The following is a 17694-nucleotide window of genomic DNA, read 5'->3' as shown; positions in this document are numbered from 1 at the left end:
AATGTCATCGTAAGTGGACAAATTCCGTAATATTTTCTTGGAATTTGATTTCATAAGTATTATTTTGATTGAGATTTTAATTCTAGAACATGAATTCTAAATTTGACGGATTTTGAAAGGAAATTGATGATTTTATTTTCAAAATTTTAATGGTTTTTTGCATGTTTTATTTCGAGAGGGATTGTTGCTGGCCTGGGAGGGGGGGGGGGTGGCGGGGAATAAAATGTATAAGTGCGTATGTAAGCAAGAGAACCGTTCCTCATTAGGAAGAAGGAGGAATTCGACCGAACCCTGGTGATCACCGTCCGATTCAGGATTTGGCGTGCACGGTCTAGATCCTCTCCTAATGGCGGTTGCAGGGCAAAAATGTCATTTCGCATAGGCATAACCGTCATACCTGTCCTATAAGTAGAGGAGCTCATTTCACTTCACTCACGCACTCCAAGCTTGAGTTGAATTATAAGAGGCTCTATTGTACTATATTGTATACTAGAATAGGAAGAGAGTAGAGTAGAAGAAGTCGGAGGAATTTCGGAGTTGTCGGTAATCCTCTCCCTGTTTCTTTATGCTCTGTTAATTACTCTGATTATAATAGAATTATCTTTTGAGTAATTTAGTTTTGCTCGGTAAGAATTATTTCTTGGTTAGTTCCTATTCAGAGTACGGGATCATCGTTCACTATAATCAACTAAAATATAGTGATTTGGTTTAGTGTGTAGCTAGCATTAAAGTAAGTAATTAATCTGCTTAGACGTGGTGTCTAGGTAGATAATTGCCGGTGTTTGCTCCGCATCTCACAGTAGGTGTGAGGTGGGTTAGAGGTGGTGACAGCCCTCAAGACACTAAAGTCATCCCTGTCTAGGTACGCAGTAGAGCGATATCTAGGAGCAGCGAGCTGGCCAGTGCCCGAAGTACCTCATTAGGATTAAAGTTAAGCTTTTCGTACACACTGTTATTCACCGACGAAACCTCTCTATCCTTTGCCTATCTATAGCTTCGTGTCCTTGCATGAATCTGAATCGGAGATAGCATACACGTTCCCTGTGGAAATCGATACCTGAGAATACTCCCGGGTGAAGTGCTACATCGGTATATTCCGTTCGCTTACGGATTTATCTGTGATCGTAAGAAATACCAACACCCTCCACCACTGCACTGATCCACCACCGCCACCGCTGGACCTAAAGCCCTCTCCACTGCTCCAAGCTTTCCCATGTTGGATCTAGGGGATCCAGTCGTTGATCCACAACCTCCAATCAAAACCTAGGCGCCACCCCTGCTGCTAGCAGTAGGAGTCGCATCGCTATCAAGGTCGTCGTCCTGGGGTCGCCTCCGCTGGATCCTCATGAGGCCGACGATGGTGGTGGTGGAGGAGGAGCCAAGGTGCGCGGCAGCCGCTCCCATCGCTGCCACCACTAGCAGTCGGGGTCACCGTCACCATCGAGGTCATCATCCCGGGGCTGCCTCCACTGGATCCGGCTTTCACGAGGCCACCAGCACTAGATCTAGCCATCGTGAGGCCACCGGTGGTGGAGGAGCTGAGGCGCGTGGCGGCCGCTCTTGTTGGCCCATGCTTCCATTACAAGATACACCCATTGCTGGCCACTCCAGTCACCGACAAAATGGGGAAGAAATGATAGGGGTAGAAAAAAGGAGAATGAAGGGGGAGTGAGTAATAGTGAAGTGATGGGGGAAACAGGAGAGGAGAATGAAAATAAATAAAGGGTGAATGAATGGAATTGCGTCTGGCCGTATGATCCTATCTCAAGAGCGGTCGACGCCTCGTCCTGTCTTCTCAGAATCCCCTTCCATCAGCGCAAAATCCTTCGGTCTCGTCTTCTGACATCGTTCACCTGCACTTCACCGAAAGCAATTGGGAAGAAGTCAGAAAGAAGCATTGGTGGCGAAAGTCTTCTTCATTCATTCAATCCAACAACCAAGTGAGCATTCAATCCAGAAGAGAAAAATTCCTTAAACACATGGATGGCAAATGCTTTTGCTGCCTGAGCACCCAGCATCAAATTTTTGATTGCAGAGAACATGTCCGTTGTTGGTTCTGTCTGAAATCGGGACACCTTGTGGCTAGTTGTCGCAAGCGCTTGAGCTATAAGAGCAACCCTCCCCCACCTGCTATGTCCACAGAAAACTTCCCAGCGCTTGGTCCCCTCCATTTCCCTCCCAAATCTTTCTCTGTCTCTGCTTCTTCCTCCATGGACGACCTTACTGCCCGGCCTTTGCTTGACTCTGTGGTCGTCTCTGCCACTGGGGAGATAGAGAGGCGCAGGGAGCGTTTCTCTGCCTGCTCCTTAGTAGCTTGGCAAGTCGGGGCTTTGAGTGATAAGGTAGAACTCAATGTCTTTGCTGATGACGTCCGTTCTGCCTTCCACATTAGACGTGCTGACATCCAATTTACCAAATTCCACCCCGAAGACTTCTTTGTGACTTGCTCCAATCAGAGTGATCGGGATTCCATTCTCCGTCAACCAAGACTTGCTACAGCCTCTGGTCGGGTCTTTCTCTTTCGTCCTTGGGATGAAAGTCTCCACGGTGTCCAAGTCCGCTACCGCTACCGCGCCCGTCTATGTATCAAGGGCGTCCCCATGCATGGTTGTATTGACGAGACGATGACAAAGGTGATCGGTCGCAAGTGTGCTATCCACTATGTGGAAGAGTACTCCCGTCGTGGCAACTACAATCGCACCTACGACTTGTGGATGTGGACAGATGAGCCGAGGGCTATCCCTCGGGGTGGCTCCTTGTCCATCACCGCTGCTAATGAGGAGGGGCTTCCCACTGATATCCCTCTTCCGGAACTAGAGCCGCACCGCAACCCTCCTCCCTCCAAGCCAAAGAAGGGCTAGACCTACAATGTCCTGGTCCACGTCGACACTCTGGAAGATCTTCTCTCTCGCAAAGCCTATGCTTACAAATGGGACTATGAAGTTCAAGATGATGGCACTCGCTACAAGGAGTACGCACTTCCTTGTAGAGCTGAACCAGACCCAACCCGTGGCCCCGAGGATGAAGATGAAGACGGAGACAGCCACTCCAGGGGCTAGCACCGTAGTCGCTCTCTCTGGGATCGGCTTAGTGACCGCTCCTCCAGTCACAGCAGGGATACGGATCGGTGGGACAGCCAGCGCCGTGATCAGGACAAACGAGGCCAATCACGGGGAAAGGAACGCTCTGATCATAGGAGCCGCAGCCACCGGTCTCGCGATGCAAGTAAGGTGAGACCACCTTTTTCTGCCCAGCCTGTCTCTCATTCGGATCAATATGCTAAAGCTCCTCCTCTCGTCTCCCCCTCTGTTGCGGCCACACCTTGCAAGTTTCCGTCCCCTCTCCCTAGTTCGAAGCCAGATGGAGATGCGGCTCTCACTGTGCGCTGCTCTGCTTCTGAGGACCTTGCAATCCTCCAATTTGATGATTCCCTCCCCTCGCAGGTCCACGGGGATGTTCTGGGAATCCTAGAAGCCACCTCGATCCCATGTTGCATGAAGCGGTAGTTCAGCATTCTATTTACTCACCGGATACAGTCTCCCGTCGTGTTTCTTTCCCTATTTTTGTGCCATCTTACACAGGGCGGGTGGTGACCTCCAACCCATCCTCTCCTGCAGTAGGCAAGCTGTCACAGATCGACAACTTCATCAACAACATCGCAACACCAATCCAATCTCCCCTCCTTCCGGCTCCTGATGTTAAAGCGTGGAAACCTTCCCGTGCAAAGGTGAAGATCCCTGCCATTACCTCAGCCCAACACCATAGCGAGCGTTTGCTCTGTAAGTGCCGTGCGAGTGCAAAGCTAGAGAATTTAAGTCAGGAAATACTTTCAAAAAATTTCGGTCTCATTGATGATTATGCATCCTTCAATGATAATATTAAAAATTTGTATTTATAGCGCTACAAGAAGCCGCTCTCCCCGGCTTCTTTGAAGACCATTGCTGATCTGGTTGAAAAGGGAGGATGCAAGACAATCCGCCTGAAGACCTTGAAGAAAAAAGTGGCTATAGCGCCGCTGTGAAGGTCTTCGGCATGATGACAGTTGCTGTGAAACACTCCATGTCAAGTTTCAAACCTTTGTCAGAGTTCCTATGCTCAAGCTGTCTGTGTTGTTGTCACGCCCTGAAGTTCCCCTCCCTTGCTTTAAATTTGCTAAATAAATCGCATGAAGAAATTGGTTCAAATTAACCTAGAGATGAATCCCTAATTAATAAATGCAAATAATAATCGGAATAGGCATATGGAATTTTTCTTGGATTCTACATGTCAAAATATGTTAACAGGATTTTTAGTGGAATTTTCAGAGCTCCAGAGATAATTTTAATCAATTAAAAGTGAGCACAAGCATTAAAAAGTCCCTGGAAATCCTTTTATTTTCCTTTTTCCCTTTTTCCTTCCTTTTGCCCCTCTTTTCTTTCTTTGGGCCACCAACCCATTTCTTCTCCTTCCCCTCCCTGAAGTCCATCCGAGCTCCCCCTCTCCTCCCGGGCGCCGACAGGTGGGGCCCACCTGTTGGTTCGCCCCTAACCTCCAGCCGGAGGGGCGGCCTCCGTCCTCAACTGCCGGTCCACCCCACGCCCCCACGCCGCCTGCCTTTCCCGCGCCCACGTCGCCGCGACGCCGCCCACGCCCTCGCCTTCCCGCCCGCGCCGCGCGCCCACAAGGGGCGGATTCAAATTTTGAATCCCCTTCCCTCTCTCTTCCTCCCCACTCCCCCACGTGGCCGGCGAAATCGGGAGCCTTCACGGCCATGTCCGCCTCCCCTTCCGCCTATAAAACGCTCCCCGTGTCCCTCTCTCTCGTTTTTCACTTTCGCCGTGCTCCCCCGTGCCTTCCTTTGCTCCCACGCCGCTTCACCCATCACCACCGCCCTCCGGCCGCGCTCCGGCCGCCGCTAGCCATCGCTAGCCGCCGTGCCAAGCCTCACCATCGACGCCGCCGTGTTCACCATCCCGTGAGCCACCGCGTCCGCCATCCGCCCGTCCAAATCCACCGTCGGGGCCTGCTTCTCCACGCACACCGGTGAGCACCACCATTGCCACCGCCTTCGGCCATGGGTTTCGCTCACCGTAGAACGTCACCCTCTCTCTAATTTTCCCCGTTGTGTTCTTTAGGTCCTCCCGGAGCCCGTCCGCCCGTCGCCATCGTCCTCCCGTCGCTCGTCGTCGCCGTTCGCCGTCGCTCCTTCCCTGCGCCGACTGAGCCCCTCGGTGAGGACTGAGGACCCATCTCCCTCCTTCCTCCCTCTCCTCTCCTAGCGTCGGGCCGCGCCGCCGCCTTCGCGCCGGCCGCCGCCGCCTCCCGCCGCCGTTTGCTGTCGCTGGCAACTGCGTGCCGCCGCCAGCTCCGCGCGCGCCGCCGCCCCCATGGCCGGCCGGCCGGCTTGGAGCCGAGATGAGCTAGGCGCCACCTCCCCTCCCTTGGAGCCGCTGCTGGTGGGGCCCGCACGCATGCCGCCCCCTCTCCCTCTCTTTGTGCCGCTGACTCGTGGGTCCTGCATGTCGGTGCCCCCCCCCTGGGTGACGTCAGCCCTAGGACATATTGCGCAATAAATAATTAAGCCTTTTTCTTTTATAGTAATAAACACAGATAATCTTCTAAAATTCATATCTAATTCATCCGAGCTCCGATTAAGTCCATTCAAGTCTCAGTAAATTCATAAAAATGCATAGAATCCATTAAGAATGGTTTTGTTTCATGTTTCAGTAGACTAATAGCATGTTTTGCTTGTGTGCTTTGTTTGTCGCGTAGATTTCGGCCGTTTCGTCGATCCGCGGTTTCTCGAAGACGTTGTTGTGGTCTCATCAGTGCGAGAGCAAGGCAAGTCATGCATTACAATTGATCATATTGTACCCAATTTACAAATGTCCCGCATTTCTATTAAATGTTGCATTCTTTTACAACATCATGTGGGATGGGTCCTACTACTCAGCCATATATTGTTTACCTTATGCCATTGATAACTTGGGTATTAAAATGACTAGATGTTGGTTTAGGAAATGCTTAGCCATGCTTAGTTCAACTAGTACACAAAGGGGGAATCACATTAATGCATAGACTTTGATTATTGGCATAGCTTTGGAATAGAGCCACCGCAATGGTGTTAGTTAATTAAAATACACTACATGGTGCGTTGTGGGTGCATGGTTTTGCTAGTCGTGCCCATGGCGATTAAAGACCGGTTCACGGGATATCCTGGAAGAACTTATCGTACTTATCATAAGCCAGCGTGGGCAACGATTGGGCTTGTAGTGTAGCTTTCCTCTAGCCGACGTACCCAAGCAAGGGTGGGCGTGATGGAGTTGGGTCGGCCGGGGTGTCCGGTTGATTGGCTTCCGAATTCACCGTGGCACGAGAGGGGACTGCCCGCTGCCTTGTGAGGAGTGGGGGTGAAACCTGAGGTGTGGTGCGATTGGTTAGAGGGGGTTATGCGAACGATCCTGTCACGGCCTCTTTCCGGTATGCCGTGGTGGCATGTCGGCGCACGGAAACGTGTCGTGGGGCTGTGTCTTGTGGGTACAGTTGTACACCTCTGATCAGAGTAAAACTATTCGAATAGCTGTGCCCGCGGTTATGGGCGGTTGACCAGATTCACCGTGATTAGTCTCACCCCTAGTTAGCTAATGAACTGGTGTAGTTCAGGTGGTTGGTTGGGCTTGTTGCAACGTGGTGTAGCGTTGGACAATGATTGGTTAATATTGATTAATTACTACAACTGTTTTACTGCTTTCAACTATTGCTTTTAAATGCTAGCTTTATGCAAAATGACCTTTAGCCTCCTTTGGATATATCCTGCATCATACATCCTCTTCCGGTATGACTTGCTGAGTACAGTGGGTAGTACTCAGTCTTGCTCTCTTTTCCCCCACACCAGAGCGGAAGTTCTTCCCAGTTTGAGCTGTCTCAGAAAGGTTGGTTTCGTCGCTGCCGTCAAGGATGCCTGTAGAGTGGAGTCGCCCGCTGTAGGAGTCAAGTCTTCAGGCTTAGCTTGTTTTACCTTTTCCGCTGCATTTGTAATCTTTTATATTTTTGTAAGACATGGATCTGTATGTCAACAATTGTCGTTTGTGTACCCTAGCTGGTCCTGGACAGGGGTTTAATGCACATTCAGCTTAGAAATTCTGGTTCGTGAATTTCTGGGCGTGACAGTTGTAGGCTTTTGCTTCCAGTGTATGACTGGGGTCAGTTCTATGATGTGTTACCCCCCTGTCTCAGAGTCTCTGCTCTCTTCTGTCACCTACTCTTCAGGCTGTGTTTCTTCTAGACTTTCTAGTTGTGTTTCTGCCTGTTTGGGTGTGATAGCTGCCACTTTAATTTATGTCGCAAGATAATGTGTACCTGTTCAACTGGAATGTAAGGGGTTTGAATGCCAAAGCTAAACAAGATTCTGTCAAATTCTGCATTCAACAACATGGGGCTTCAATTGTTTGTCTCCAGGAAAGAAAAGTTGCGGCGATATGTCTGACCAACTCATCCTCAATACTCTTGGCCAACGTTTTGTACATCAATAGGCATATCTGCCAGCAGATGGTTCCAAGGGCAGGGTGATTTTGGCCTGTGATGAAAACTTCTTCTCCCTCTCTGATGTTCACCTGGGTCAATTATCTGTTTCTGCAACTGTGATCATGCGAGAAGAGAGGCTGCAATGGTCCATCACAATAGTGTATGGACCACAACTTGAAGCTGATAAAATTGCATTTCTGGCTGAGCTAGAAAATTTACAGTCAGTCATGAAATCAGCCTGGTTTATTGTTGGTGATTTCAATCTCATTTACAAAGCATCGGATAAAAATAATGACCGATTAAATAGAAGGATGATGCAGCATTTTAAAGGTCTCATCGATAAAATACAGGTGAAAGAACTCCATCTCCCTGGGCGACGTTTTACTTGGGTGGGTGATGGTCCAATACCTACACAAACTAAAATCGACCATGCTTTTGCGACTACGGATTGGGACTTGTTTGCAAATTCTCGTTTATTTCCGCTTTCCTCGGCCTGCTCTGATCATGCTCCCATTTTTCTAGTTGGAAATGAAAAGAGAGAAAATTTCCCAAATTTCAGATTTGAGTCTTATTGGTTACAACTTCCCGGTTTTTTGGAGGTGGTGCAATCTTCGTGGCAAAAACCAATCCTCGCAACTAACAACTTAGCTATCTTTTGCCTGAAACTTCACTGACTGGCTCGTGATCTCAGGAGATGGAGCCGCTACCAAATAGGGGATATCAAGCTCCAGCTTGCGGTGGCGACTGAAGTAATTTTACAACTTGAAGTAGCTCAGGAATCGAGAGTTCTTTCTGTAGATGAACGCAGTTTCTGTCCAACCTCAAATCAAAATTCCTTGGGCTTGCGGTGCTCAACAAATTGAAGATTAGACAACGCTCGAGAATGACTTGGCTAAAAGAAGGTGATGTTAATTCAAAATTTTTTCACATCAAGACTAATTCCAGAAAAAGAAAAAACTTTATCCACTTGCTACAGACCCCTACATGGGTAGCTATCTCGGCACAAGACAAAGAAGAAGAATTATACCGATTTTTCAGAGAAAGACTAGGTACAAATCACCAGAGAATTCTTAGCCTAAACTAGCAACTCTTGAATCTCGGAGCTAGAAGAAGATATCTCGGAAGAGGAACTTAAATCAATAATTTTCAGTCTACCGCCTGAAAAGGCGTCGGGACCGGACGGTTTCATTGGAGCTTTTTTCAAAGTCGCTTGGAACATTGTGAAAGACGATTTTCTTACAACGATTTCTTCATTCATGCATCTCAACACTCATCAACTGGCAGATTTGAATTCAGCATACATCTATCTCATCCCCAAAGAAAGATGATGCCCTCAGTGCTGATCACTATCGCCCCATTAGCCTGATACATAGTTTTGCCAAGATCATCACCAAAATCTTAGCGAACAGGCTTGCTCCCCGGCTTAACGAGATGATCTCTCAAAATGAAAGTGCCTTTGTTCGCAAAAGGCGATTCACGACAATTTTCTTTACGTCCAAAATTTGGTAAAGATTCTTCATAGATCGAAAAAACAAAGTCTGTTCATCAAAATTGACATAGCAAAGGCTTTTGACACCGTTAATTGGCCCTATCTTCTGGAGATCCTTCGGCAATCTGGTTTTGGAAACAGTTGGATTAATTGGATTTCTAATCTGTTCTCTACTTCGTCCTCTCAGGTGATGCTAAATGGATCCCCAGGTGATGCTAAATGGATCCCCAGGTGATGCTAAATGGATCCCCAGGCCAAAAGATTTTTCATGCTAGAGGTCTTCGTCAAGGGGACCGTTTATCCCCCATGCTTTTTATTTTGGCTATGGAACCGTTCCACCAAATTATCGAAGCTGCTGAAACCGCCAATGCCCTAGTTCCTCTTGGCATAAGAAATGGCCGTTTTAGATGCTCGATTTATGTGGATGACGTTGCAGTCTTTGCAGTTTCAAATTTGGATGAATTGACAGCGCTGTCTCGTATTGCGATCCTCATTGCAAAAATTTCTGGTTTACTCTCTCCGTCCAAAAAAAGACAAACCTTAGTTTCCGTATCCAACGTTTGACCATCCTTCTTATTTGAAAAAAATATGAAAAAAATTAAAAAGAAAAGTCACGCATAAAATTTTAATCATGTTTTATCATCTAACAACAGTGAAAATACGAATTATAAAAATTTTTTATGTAAGACGTACAGTCAAAGTTGGACATGGAAACCCAGGATTTGCCTTTTTTTGGGACGGAGGGAGTACATACTAATATCAACAAAACTGAAATTTTCCCTATTAGGTGCGATGGAATCGACCTTCAGCATATCCTCGCCGGCTAGCCAGGACAGGTTAAAGATTTCCCTTGTCGTCACCTTGGCTGCCACTCTATTTCAGAAAATTAAGAAAAGTTGATTTCCTCCCTTTGATTGATAAAATTGGATCGAGACTACCTGGATGGAAAGGACGTTTTTTCACCTCCGCGGGACGCCAAACGCTGGTCGCTTCGGTCCTCAGCGCCATGCCGACTCATCATCTCACTGTACTGCAAGCACCGAAATGGGTAATTAAAAGAATCGACCGTTTCAGGAGATCTTTTCTTTGGAAAGGTGAAGACCCCGATCATTCAAATCTTGGTGACAGTCTGATCAACTGGCAAACCGTTTGTAGACCAAAAAATCTGGGAGGGGCGGGACTCCCAGATTTGGATAGATTCTCGAGAGCTCGTAGACTGCGCTGGTTATGGTTCAAATGGAAGGAGGAGAATAAACCTTGGGTGGGCATGGAGTTGCCCTGCGATGAGCTGGATAGGAGACTCTTTCAAGCAGCTACCACCATTACAATTGGGAATGGCGCCAAAACCAGTTTTTGGCATGACAATTGGCTCCAAAACAGATGCCTAAAAGATGTTGTCCCGCAATGCTACAGATTAGCGAAGAGAAAACAGAGAACTGTGCAATCAGAGTAAGCAGATAACAGATGGCTTATTTCTTTCAGGCAATTTACTTCAGTAGAAGAACTACATGATCTGGTTCAACTTGGAGGATTACTCCAACGCGTTTCGCTCTCCCAATCTGCAGACTATATTTCTTGGAACTGGACAAACACTGGCTCTTCCACCTCTAAAAGTGCATATCTCCGACAATTTCAAGGCTCATTTTCCTCTATTGATTTTGATTCCATTTGGACAGCCCCGGCCGAACCCAAAATGAGATTTTTCGGTTGGTTGGTTCTGCACCAAAAAACCCTCACTGCACAAAATTTGCTCCGACGACATTGGCCGTGCTACTGGATTTGTACCCTCTGTACTTGTGCTTTTGAAGATACAAATCATCTTTTCAACGAATGTCCCTTTGCCAGGCAAGTATGGAGCCAAGTATGCCGGCTCCAAAACATCGGCTCCGTTGGCGCAATTGCTCCTTCTGATATTTCAACATGATGGACCAAGCTTAATCAGTCAGGTACTAGGACGCAAGTGAAGACGACCCGGGGTGCGTTACTAAGAATTCCTCTTGTTCAGAGATGACAGTAGCCCTTCAAATCAACCAAGAAATGGATTTGCGTTTTTCGGCTTTCAAGCCACCTTGAACTCTTGACGTAATTTTCAGTTGTAAATCAGTTGTTATTTTCCTTTTCCCCTATTTTCCCACTGTAAACCGTGTCTGGGACTTCCTCGCTTTCCTTTAATTAAAATTCCGGCAGATCTCCTGCCATCGTTCTCCTCAGAAAAAAAAGACCTTCAACCACCTATTGTGGAAATCGATTTTTGCAGGCGAACCTGCTAAGATGTATGTATGTGAAATCAATTTTCCTAAGCGGGCCTTGACTGGACACCACTAGCATATTTTTACAAGCGGGTTTCTTAATCTGTTTGTAAAATAAAGGGGTGCCTACGAAAATCTTTTTTTTTACACTACTATAGAAGATGTAAATGGTACCGGTTGGGAAACCCCCTTCGGTGCCAGTTTTCCCAACCGGCACCTGGTTGGCGGCACTGATTAGCTGGGGTCAAAGGTGCCGGTTTTGGAAACCGGCACCTTTGAGGCGCCCATGAGCCAAAAAAAAATTGGGTCGATGCATCGAGCCGATGCATTGAGCCATCAAGCCGATCCCATATAATACCTAAATCCAAAAATTTCCTCAAATCCTCATAAATCACATTCATCAAGAACACATCAACATCATATTCAAACACATTCATCAAGAATAAACAACACTCATCATACTGCCTTCACCGCCACTGCCACTGCCGCCACTGACGTCTCCACCGCCGCCGCCGTCGTCAAATGGAGAGGAGGAGGGCACCGCTGCCACGGCACCACTGTCGCCGCCGCCGGGCCGTTGGACCACCGCCGTCTCCCCTCCCGCTGCTGTCGTATCCCCTTCTGCCGCCAGGCCGTCACCGCCATCTCCCCTCCCGCCAGATCTGGCGGAGGGGGAGGGCCTCACCGCCGGGCCATCGGACCACCGCCGCCTCCCCTCACGCCGCCGACCCGCCGCTGACGCCACCTCTCCTCCTGCCAGATCTGGCGGAGGGGAGGGCTCCGCCGCCAGGCTGCAACATCCCCTCCCACCGCCGCACACCAATTCGGTTGAGGGAGGGAGGGAGAGAGAGAGGGAATGGATAAGGAGAGGAGATGAATGGATAAGGTCGATGTGGCCGGGGGTTGGTTCAGCTCGGCTTATGTGGGTCTCGGTTTTATAAAAAACTGGCAACTATAATATATTATACGTGTCAGTTTTTAATGATGCTGGTTTTTATAAAAAATCGGCACCTATAAAATAGGTGTAGGTTCTTATTTAGAACCAGCACCTATAATTGGTTAAATGTGCCGGTTTTTTACTATTTCAACCCACGGAGATAGGGAAAAAGCTTATAGGTACGTGTTTTAGCACTTCCGACACCTATAGTGGCGACACCTATTTAATGTTTTGTAGCAGTAAGAGTTGATTTGCCAAAAATATATACTCCAACAATTAATGAATGGACAGGAAACAAACAACGATCAAGTCTAAATAATGACTATTATTAGTTGCATCGAAATAGTGGTATATAACTAAGCATGCCGTGATGATATCACAGCCATTGAAGAAATTATATTGGAAAGGTTGACAATTTGTAATGACCAATCGAGCCAGCCTAGCAAGCTAGTATAAATTAACTGGTACCTCATCGATTGAACATATATATGCATTAATACATCCTGTAGCTGGCTACTAATTAAACTCAGAGAGAGAGAGAGAGAGAGAGTGTGAGTGTGTGTAAATACAATGAGCAGAGAGAGAGAGAGAGAGAGAGAGAGAGAGAGAGTGTGAGTGTGTGTAAATACAATGAGCAGGTCGAGCATGACCGCCGTCCTCCTGCAGGTAGTGTTGATAGCGATCAACGCCGGCAGCTTATCCCCACGATGTGCAACTGCAGCAAAGGACTGGGTGAAGCTCAGCCTTGAGCTGCCACCGCGGACGCCGCCTGGGCAGGAGCCCTCCCCAGCGGCGTACCAGTTCTCCCGTACCATCTGCAGAATCCCCAAGGATCCTATCTACAAGATCTGCTGCTTCGGCGAACTCCTCCCGTACGCCGAGTCCTTCCAGGACAACCAAATGAAGGCCACCCAAGTGGCCACCATCATCCTGCTCACCAAGATCCAGGCCCTCGATAGGGAGGTGGGCGCGGTAAGAAGCAGGGGCATCAGGGACAAGAACATCGACGACTGCACATCGTTCTTCGGCATTGGCTCCAGCAATTCAGAGTCCACCAACTCGGTGCTTGCCGCACTCGACCGCCTCGCCGCCGCCGGAAAAGGCAGACGCAAGAAGGAGGACGTGGAAACGGTGCTCAAGTGGACCAAGAATTTGGAGACCCAATACAACGGGGCCACAAGCAAGTGCAAGTTAGGTGATCTGTTCAAGTACTGTGACATGGTTCCCACCGTTAAGGAGATTGACGCGGCGACGACCATCACCATCGACCTCCTCAATGCCATAAAGCTGTGATTGATCATCCGATCATCAGTTAGTGATATGTCCTAGAGGACAAAATCATAGAGATTATTGTATTGCACACTATATTTATTTATTTGTAATAAAGTGTTGCTTAAATAGATAACTTAGGCTGTGTTCTTACCTTCAAGTTCCCAACCCCTCTCCCTCGTTTTTCACGCGCACGATTTTCAAACTGCTAAACGTGCGTATTTTGCAAAAAGTTTCTATATGAAAGTTGCTTAAAAAAAATCAAATTAATCCATTTTCAAAAAAAAATAGCTAATACTTAATTAATCATGCAATAAGGTGTGCTCCGTTTTGCGTGCCGGGAGGAGGGGTTGCGAACGCAGCCTTATATATTATCCATCAGTGAGCATGTGATTTGTTAATGAAGCTCTTTGTGTATGTTGCTATTTCTAAATGATTTCTGATTGTATGTCATATGTGGAACAAGTGATTACAAGATCAACACATGTAATGATTGATGATCACTTTTCATGGATTATGGTAAAGATACCTAATCAATAATGTGAACAATGTGTTGGATAGACCCAACCTAAAATACTGCATGATTACAATGGCCAACAATTGTCTAGGATTATCATGATTCCCAACATGTGTAGTAGCATTTAGATCCTTTGTTGATGCTCCTCCTCTTAGACGCCACAGTGCCAGATCCACCTCTCCTAGCACCACCACTGTCAAATACACCACCCTTGAGGCCAGCCGGTGGATCCACGAAGGAGGGGGAGAAGCTACTGTCCATCCGCCACCGATGGATCCGCAGTTGGCTAGGCCAACCGTCTGTTGGTATTTCTTAACGAAATTATTAGAAATATAATTCCCAGCAATGGGGACGAAATATTCTCGGTATACTTTATGGCTACAGATACAATTCGCAAACGTACGGATATACTGTTGTAGCATTTCACCTCGGACTATTCCAAGGTATCGTATTTATTTAATCTCAAGGGAAGATATGATAAGAGATTATTATGCTAATAATTTATATCACTTGTATAAATCAAAGTCTAATGTAGAGGTAATTAATTCGTGGGACACTTTTATAGAATGTGTTGACACACAGAAGTAACTAACCAAAATTTGAGGGTAGAATGTGTTGACACACTGAAGAAAGTAACCAGAATACTCTCATTAATATGTAGTCCAAACTAAGTGAAGAAATAATAAGAAAAGTGTCATTTCTGTACTTCTAATATATAGTCAATTTAGTCTACATTTGCTAGTATACAACTATGCAACCAATACCACCTAACTATATCCTCCTAGTGTATCGAGAAACCATCCCTGATTGCCGACTTCCTTATGACAACCTGTCATAGACATCCAACCGGTAATGAATACGTAGGAGTATCCACACTAGGAAATTTGTGGAAATTCTCTTAGTATTATATACACACATGGAGGAATACCCGTACTGAGCTATCACCATCAGCGGTCTACGTCTACAGACCAGTAGCACATAACACCATTTAATGGTATATAATAATCTAAGCACCGCACTTACATTACTAAATACTACTCTACATTTCTGCAGATGACATAGAGCAATCATATAAATGAACATTAAACAAACACCATTGCATATATCCAATAAGCTAGCTACATAATTATAACGAGACAAATATGAACTAAAGTCGGTACTCGAATAATTATACAAGTGAAGTAAAAGACCGAAACTATATAAAGAATAATATTTCATTACTGAGTAAAGTCTTATAATAGAAAGAAAAGCTACTAGAGCCATATCCGAAATCTTTTGAAGACTTGAAGAACTAAGAAAACTATTCTATTCCTACTCCACTAGCACTAGAACAATGTAAATAAACTAGAGAGTTTCTTGAATTTGATCCTTCTTGGTGCACTTTGGAATGGAGAAGAGAAAATTCCCTGTGTACCCCTGAAACTTCAACCAATCCCTTCTATGCCCCTGAGATTTGCCCATTCCCTTCGATACCTCTAAATTTCAGTTTGGATCCCTTCTATACCCCTTCCATTAGTTGACCCTTAAATTTCTATCATAAAGTCCATTTTGCTATTTGGTATCAAGAAAATATAAATTTATGAAGTATATTGATAAAGTGTATAAATTTATTATATGCGACTATTATATGTATGAGTTTATTTTGTGAGATATTATTTAACAAATGTAATATTTTGGTTTCGCCTCACGAAGGGAAAAAATAATTTTTATCTATGACAAAATTTATTTTAGATAAAACAAAATTTTTTTTTTACCATTAAAAATATATATATAGCATATTTTGTTAGAGTAGTATGAAATTTTTTATAAGATAAATCTTGTTATGCGAGATAAAAATTATTTTTGTTAAATAATATCTCACAAAATAAACTCATAAATATATTTAGGAGTATAGAAGGGATCCAATCTGAAATTTAGGGGTATAAAAGGGAATGAGCAAATCTCAGGGGTATAGAATAGAAGGGGTTGGACGAACTTTCTTTTCTTGAGAAGGTGAGCTCCTTTTATAGGCTGCTAATGACGGTTGTGACAGTTGAAATTGTCCTAAATGCCCCGTAACCGTCATTGGGGAGTGACCAGGAATGTCCGGTATTTTACAATTGGTCGTAGCATCATCGTTTCAAACACACAAATACACCCATAATACAAAAAATCATAATGAGAGGGCATTAGCCGCCTAAGATTCTTCCATCTCGTACCATCGGAGCCGGTCCTCATAGTCGTTGCGTGCTTATCGTGGCTCGAACCTTTGCCCTTCGTGTTGGCCGCTGGCAACAAGCGTGGATGATGCCCGGGTCGAGGACGACTACCAGGATAGCATTCCGGTGGCATCACCACCACTGGCAGAATCTTCTCATGTTCTTTTTCTAGTTTCCTGAACACAAACTAATTCATAATTTAAAAGAAAACTCAGATATGAGTGAGGAAGGATGTTTGGAATGAGCATCGACCGTATGGGGTTGGGTATCGAGGTTCTAAATGAGCAACCCAAAAAATAATTCAGACATGAATTTCTTCGGCGGACCATTGCCAACCTCCAGGCACATGCATCGAGATGTGCCTCCGCCTGTAAGAGTGCACACAGCAACTGCTACCACCATGGTCACAAATAAATTAAATTCAGAACATTCTAGAATGAAGAAATTTATTGTCAAAATATTCAGAGAAAACCTAGCCTATTCAATAGTGTTATATGCAGTGAGCAAGCTATTAATCATATTCCTCGTACCATTCAACTTTTATGTTATGAGGAATCCACTTCAATTTCTCTACTATTCAACCAGAAAATCACATAACATTAACAAAATCCCAGTAAAAAAAAAGATTAACCTACAACTTCTCCTAGAATCTTCAGTTGCCAGAAGTTCCCTCAAACAGTCCAGCTTTTATCCAGATTCTGAGAATATATAGTTGTAGTCTTTTATAATTTGGAACATAAACTAGAAGCCAGAAGCTTCTCCAGATTCTTACCAGCTAGCTTCTCAACAGCTGCTTCTCAGAATTTTAAGCTCCCCAAACAGGTCCTAAGATGCATTGCAATCACTAACAACCGGAAGCCACCAGATCGGAATGATTAGGAAAAACGACAGAACAAACAAAAGAAAAATGATCATCTTCCTTTGCTACATCCACAGGCTGCATTGGGGCAAGTGCATTGGCCTCCTTCATCGACAGCCTCTGACCGTGGAGGGAAGTGCCACCAGGAACGAGACCTGGTTCTCCCGGCGGTATCGTCGTCGTTGGGGCTCAGGGCCTCAGGGGCGATCCCCCGTGTTGTGTGAGTCGGAAGCATCGGTGGCTGCGCGCCCACCTGCATGAACCGTTCTGATCCTCTTACTTGCCTTCGGATTTTGGTGTCGAGGACACGTGACAAGGCAGAGGCAGCATGGGCGGTTCCCCTGCCGTCCTCGCCGAATCCAGCGTCTCTCGAGCCGGTGCCGCTGGATCTAGCGCTCCTTTCTTCTTCCTCTCCGTCTCTCTTCCTGGGGCAAAGAAGCAGGTGGCTGGATCGGTGAGGCTGGTGACAGGTGCCGAGAGAGGGATATGGAGGACGCCGCTTCATCCTCGTCGCCGCTGCTGCTCCTTGACGTTGCCGCAATTGCTCCGTGACGCTAGCGTTGCTGCTACATGGATGCCGTTGCTCCTAGCCAGGGTCGTCGCCACTGCCGTCGCTCAACTGCTCCACCGAGCCGCCGGAGCCACCGCCCTCTCACATCCCAAAAAAAATACG

At 46.2% G+C, this 17694-nt stretch overlaps 2 protein-coding genes across 2 annotated transcripts; both read left to right on the top strand.

The window, feature by feature from the left end:
• The first annotated feature begins 3487 nt into the window (after positions 1–3487).
• On the top strand, positions 3488–4021 carry LOC127783027 (uncharacterized). The gene is made up of 2 exons (XM_052310318.1): positions 3488–3727; positions 3899–4021. The coding sequence occupies exons 1-2, from the start codon at positions 3488–3490 to the stop codon at positions 4019–4021; spliced, it is 363 nt and encodes a 120-aa protein (XP_052166278.1).
• Positions 4022–12686: 8665 nt separating this feature from the next.
• On the top strand, positions 12687–13582 carry LOC127782365 (uncharacterized protein Os08g0218700/LOC_Os08g12160-like). Its single transcript, XM_052309540.1, has one exon. It carries the CDS (start codon positions 12809–12811, stop codon positions 13469–13471), a length of 663 nt encoding a protein of 220 aa, XP_052165500.1. The 5' UTR covers positions 12687–12808; the 3' UTR covers positions 13472–13582.
• Positions 13583–17694: the final 4112 nt, after the last annotated feature.

Source organism: Oryza glaberrima, chromosome 8, assembly GCF_000147395.1.
Source record: "Oryza glaberrima chromosome 8, OglaRS2, whole genome shotgun sequence".
In the NCBI taxonomy this organism is placed as follows: domain Eukaryota; kingdom Viridiplantae; phylum Streptophyta; class Magnoliopsida; order Poales; family Poaceae; genus Oryza; species Oryza glaberrima.
The sequence above is the reverse complement of the archived record's forward strand: the minus strand, read 5'-3'. Positions and strand labels throughout refer to the sequence as shown.

What these genes read in the sequence shown, in the direction of transcription:
- LOC127783027 (XM_052310318.1), top strand. Translation starts at nt 3,488, where the DNA reads ATGTTGCATGAAGCGGTAGTTCAGCATTCTATTTACTCACCGGATACA. An exon ending in GGAAACCTTCCCGTGCAAAG is followed by an intron (nt 3,728 to 3,898) that starts GTGAAGATCCCT and finishes TTGTATTTATAG; the next exon opens with CGCTACAAGAAGCCGCTCTC.
- LOC127782365 (XM_052309540.1), top strand. Translation starts at nt 12,809, where the DNA reads ATGAGCAGGTCGAGCATGACCGCCGTCCTCCTGCAGGTAGTGTTGATA.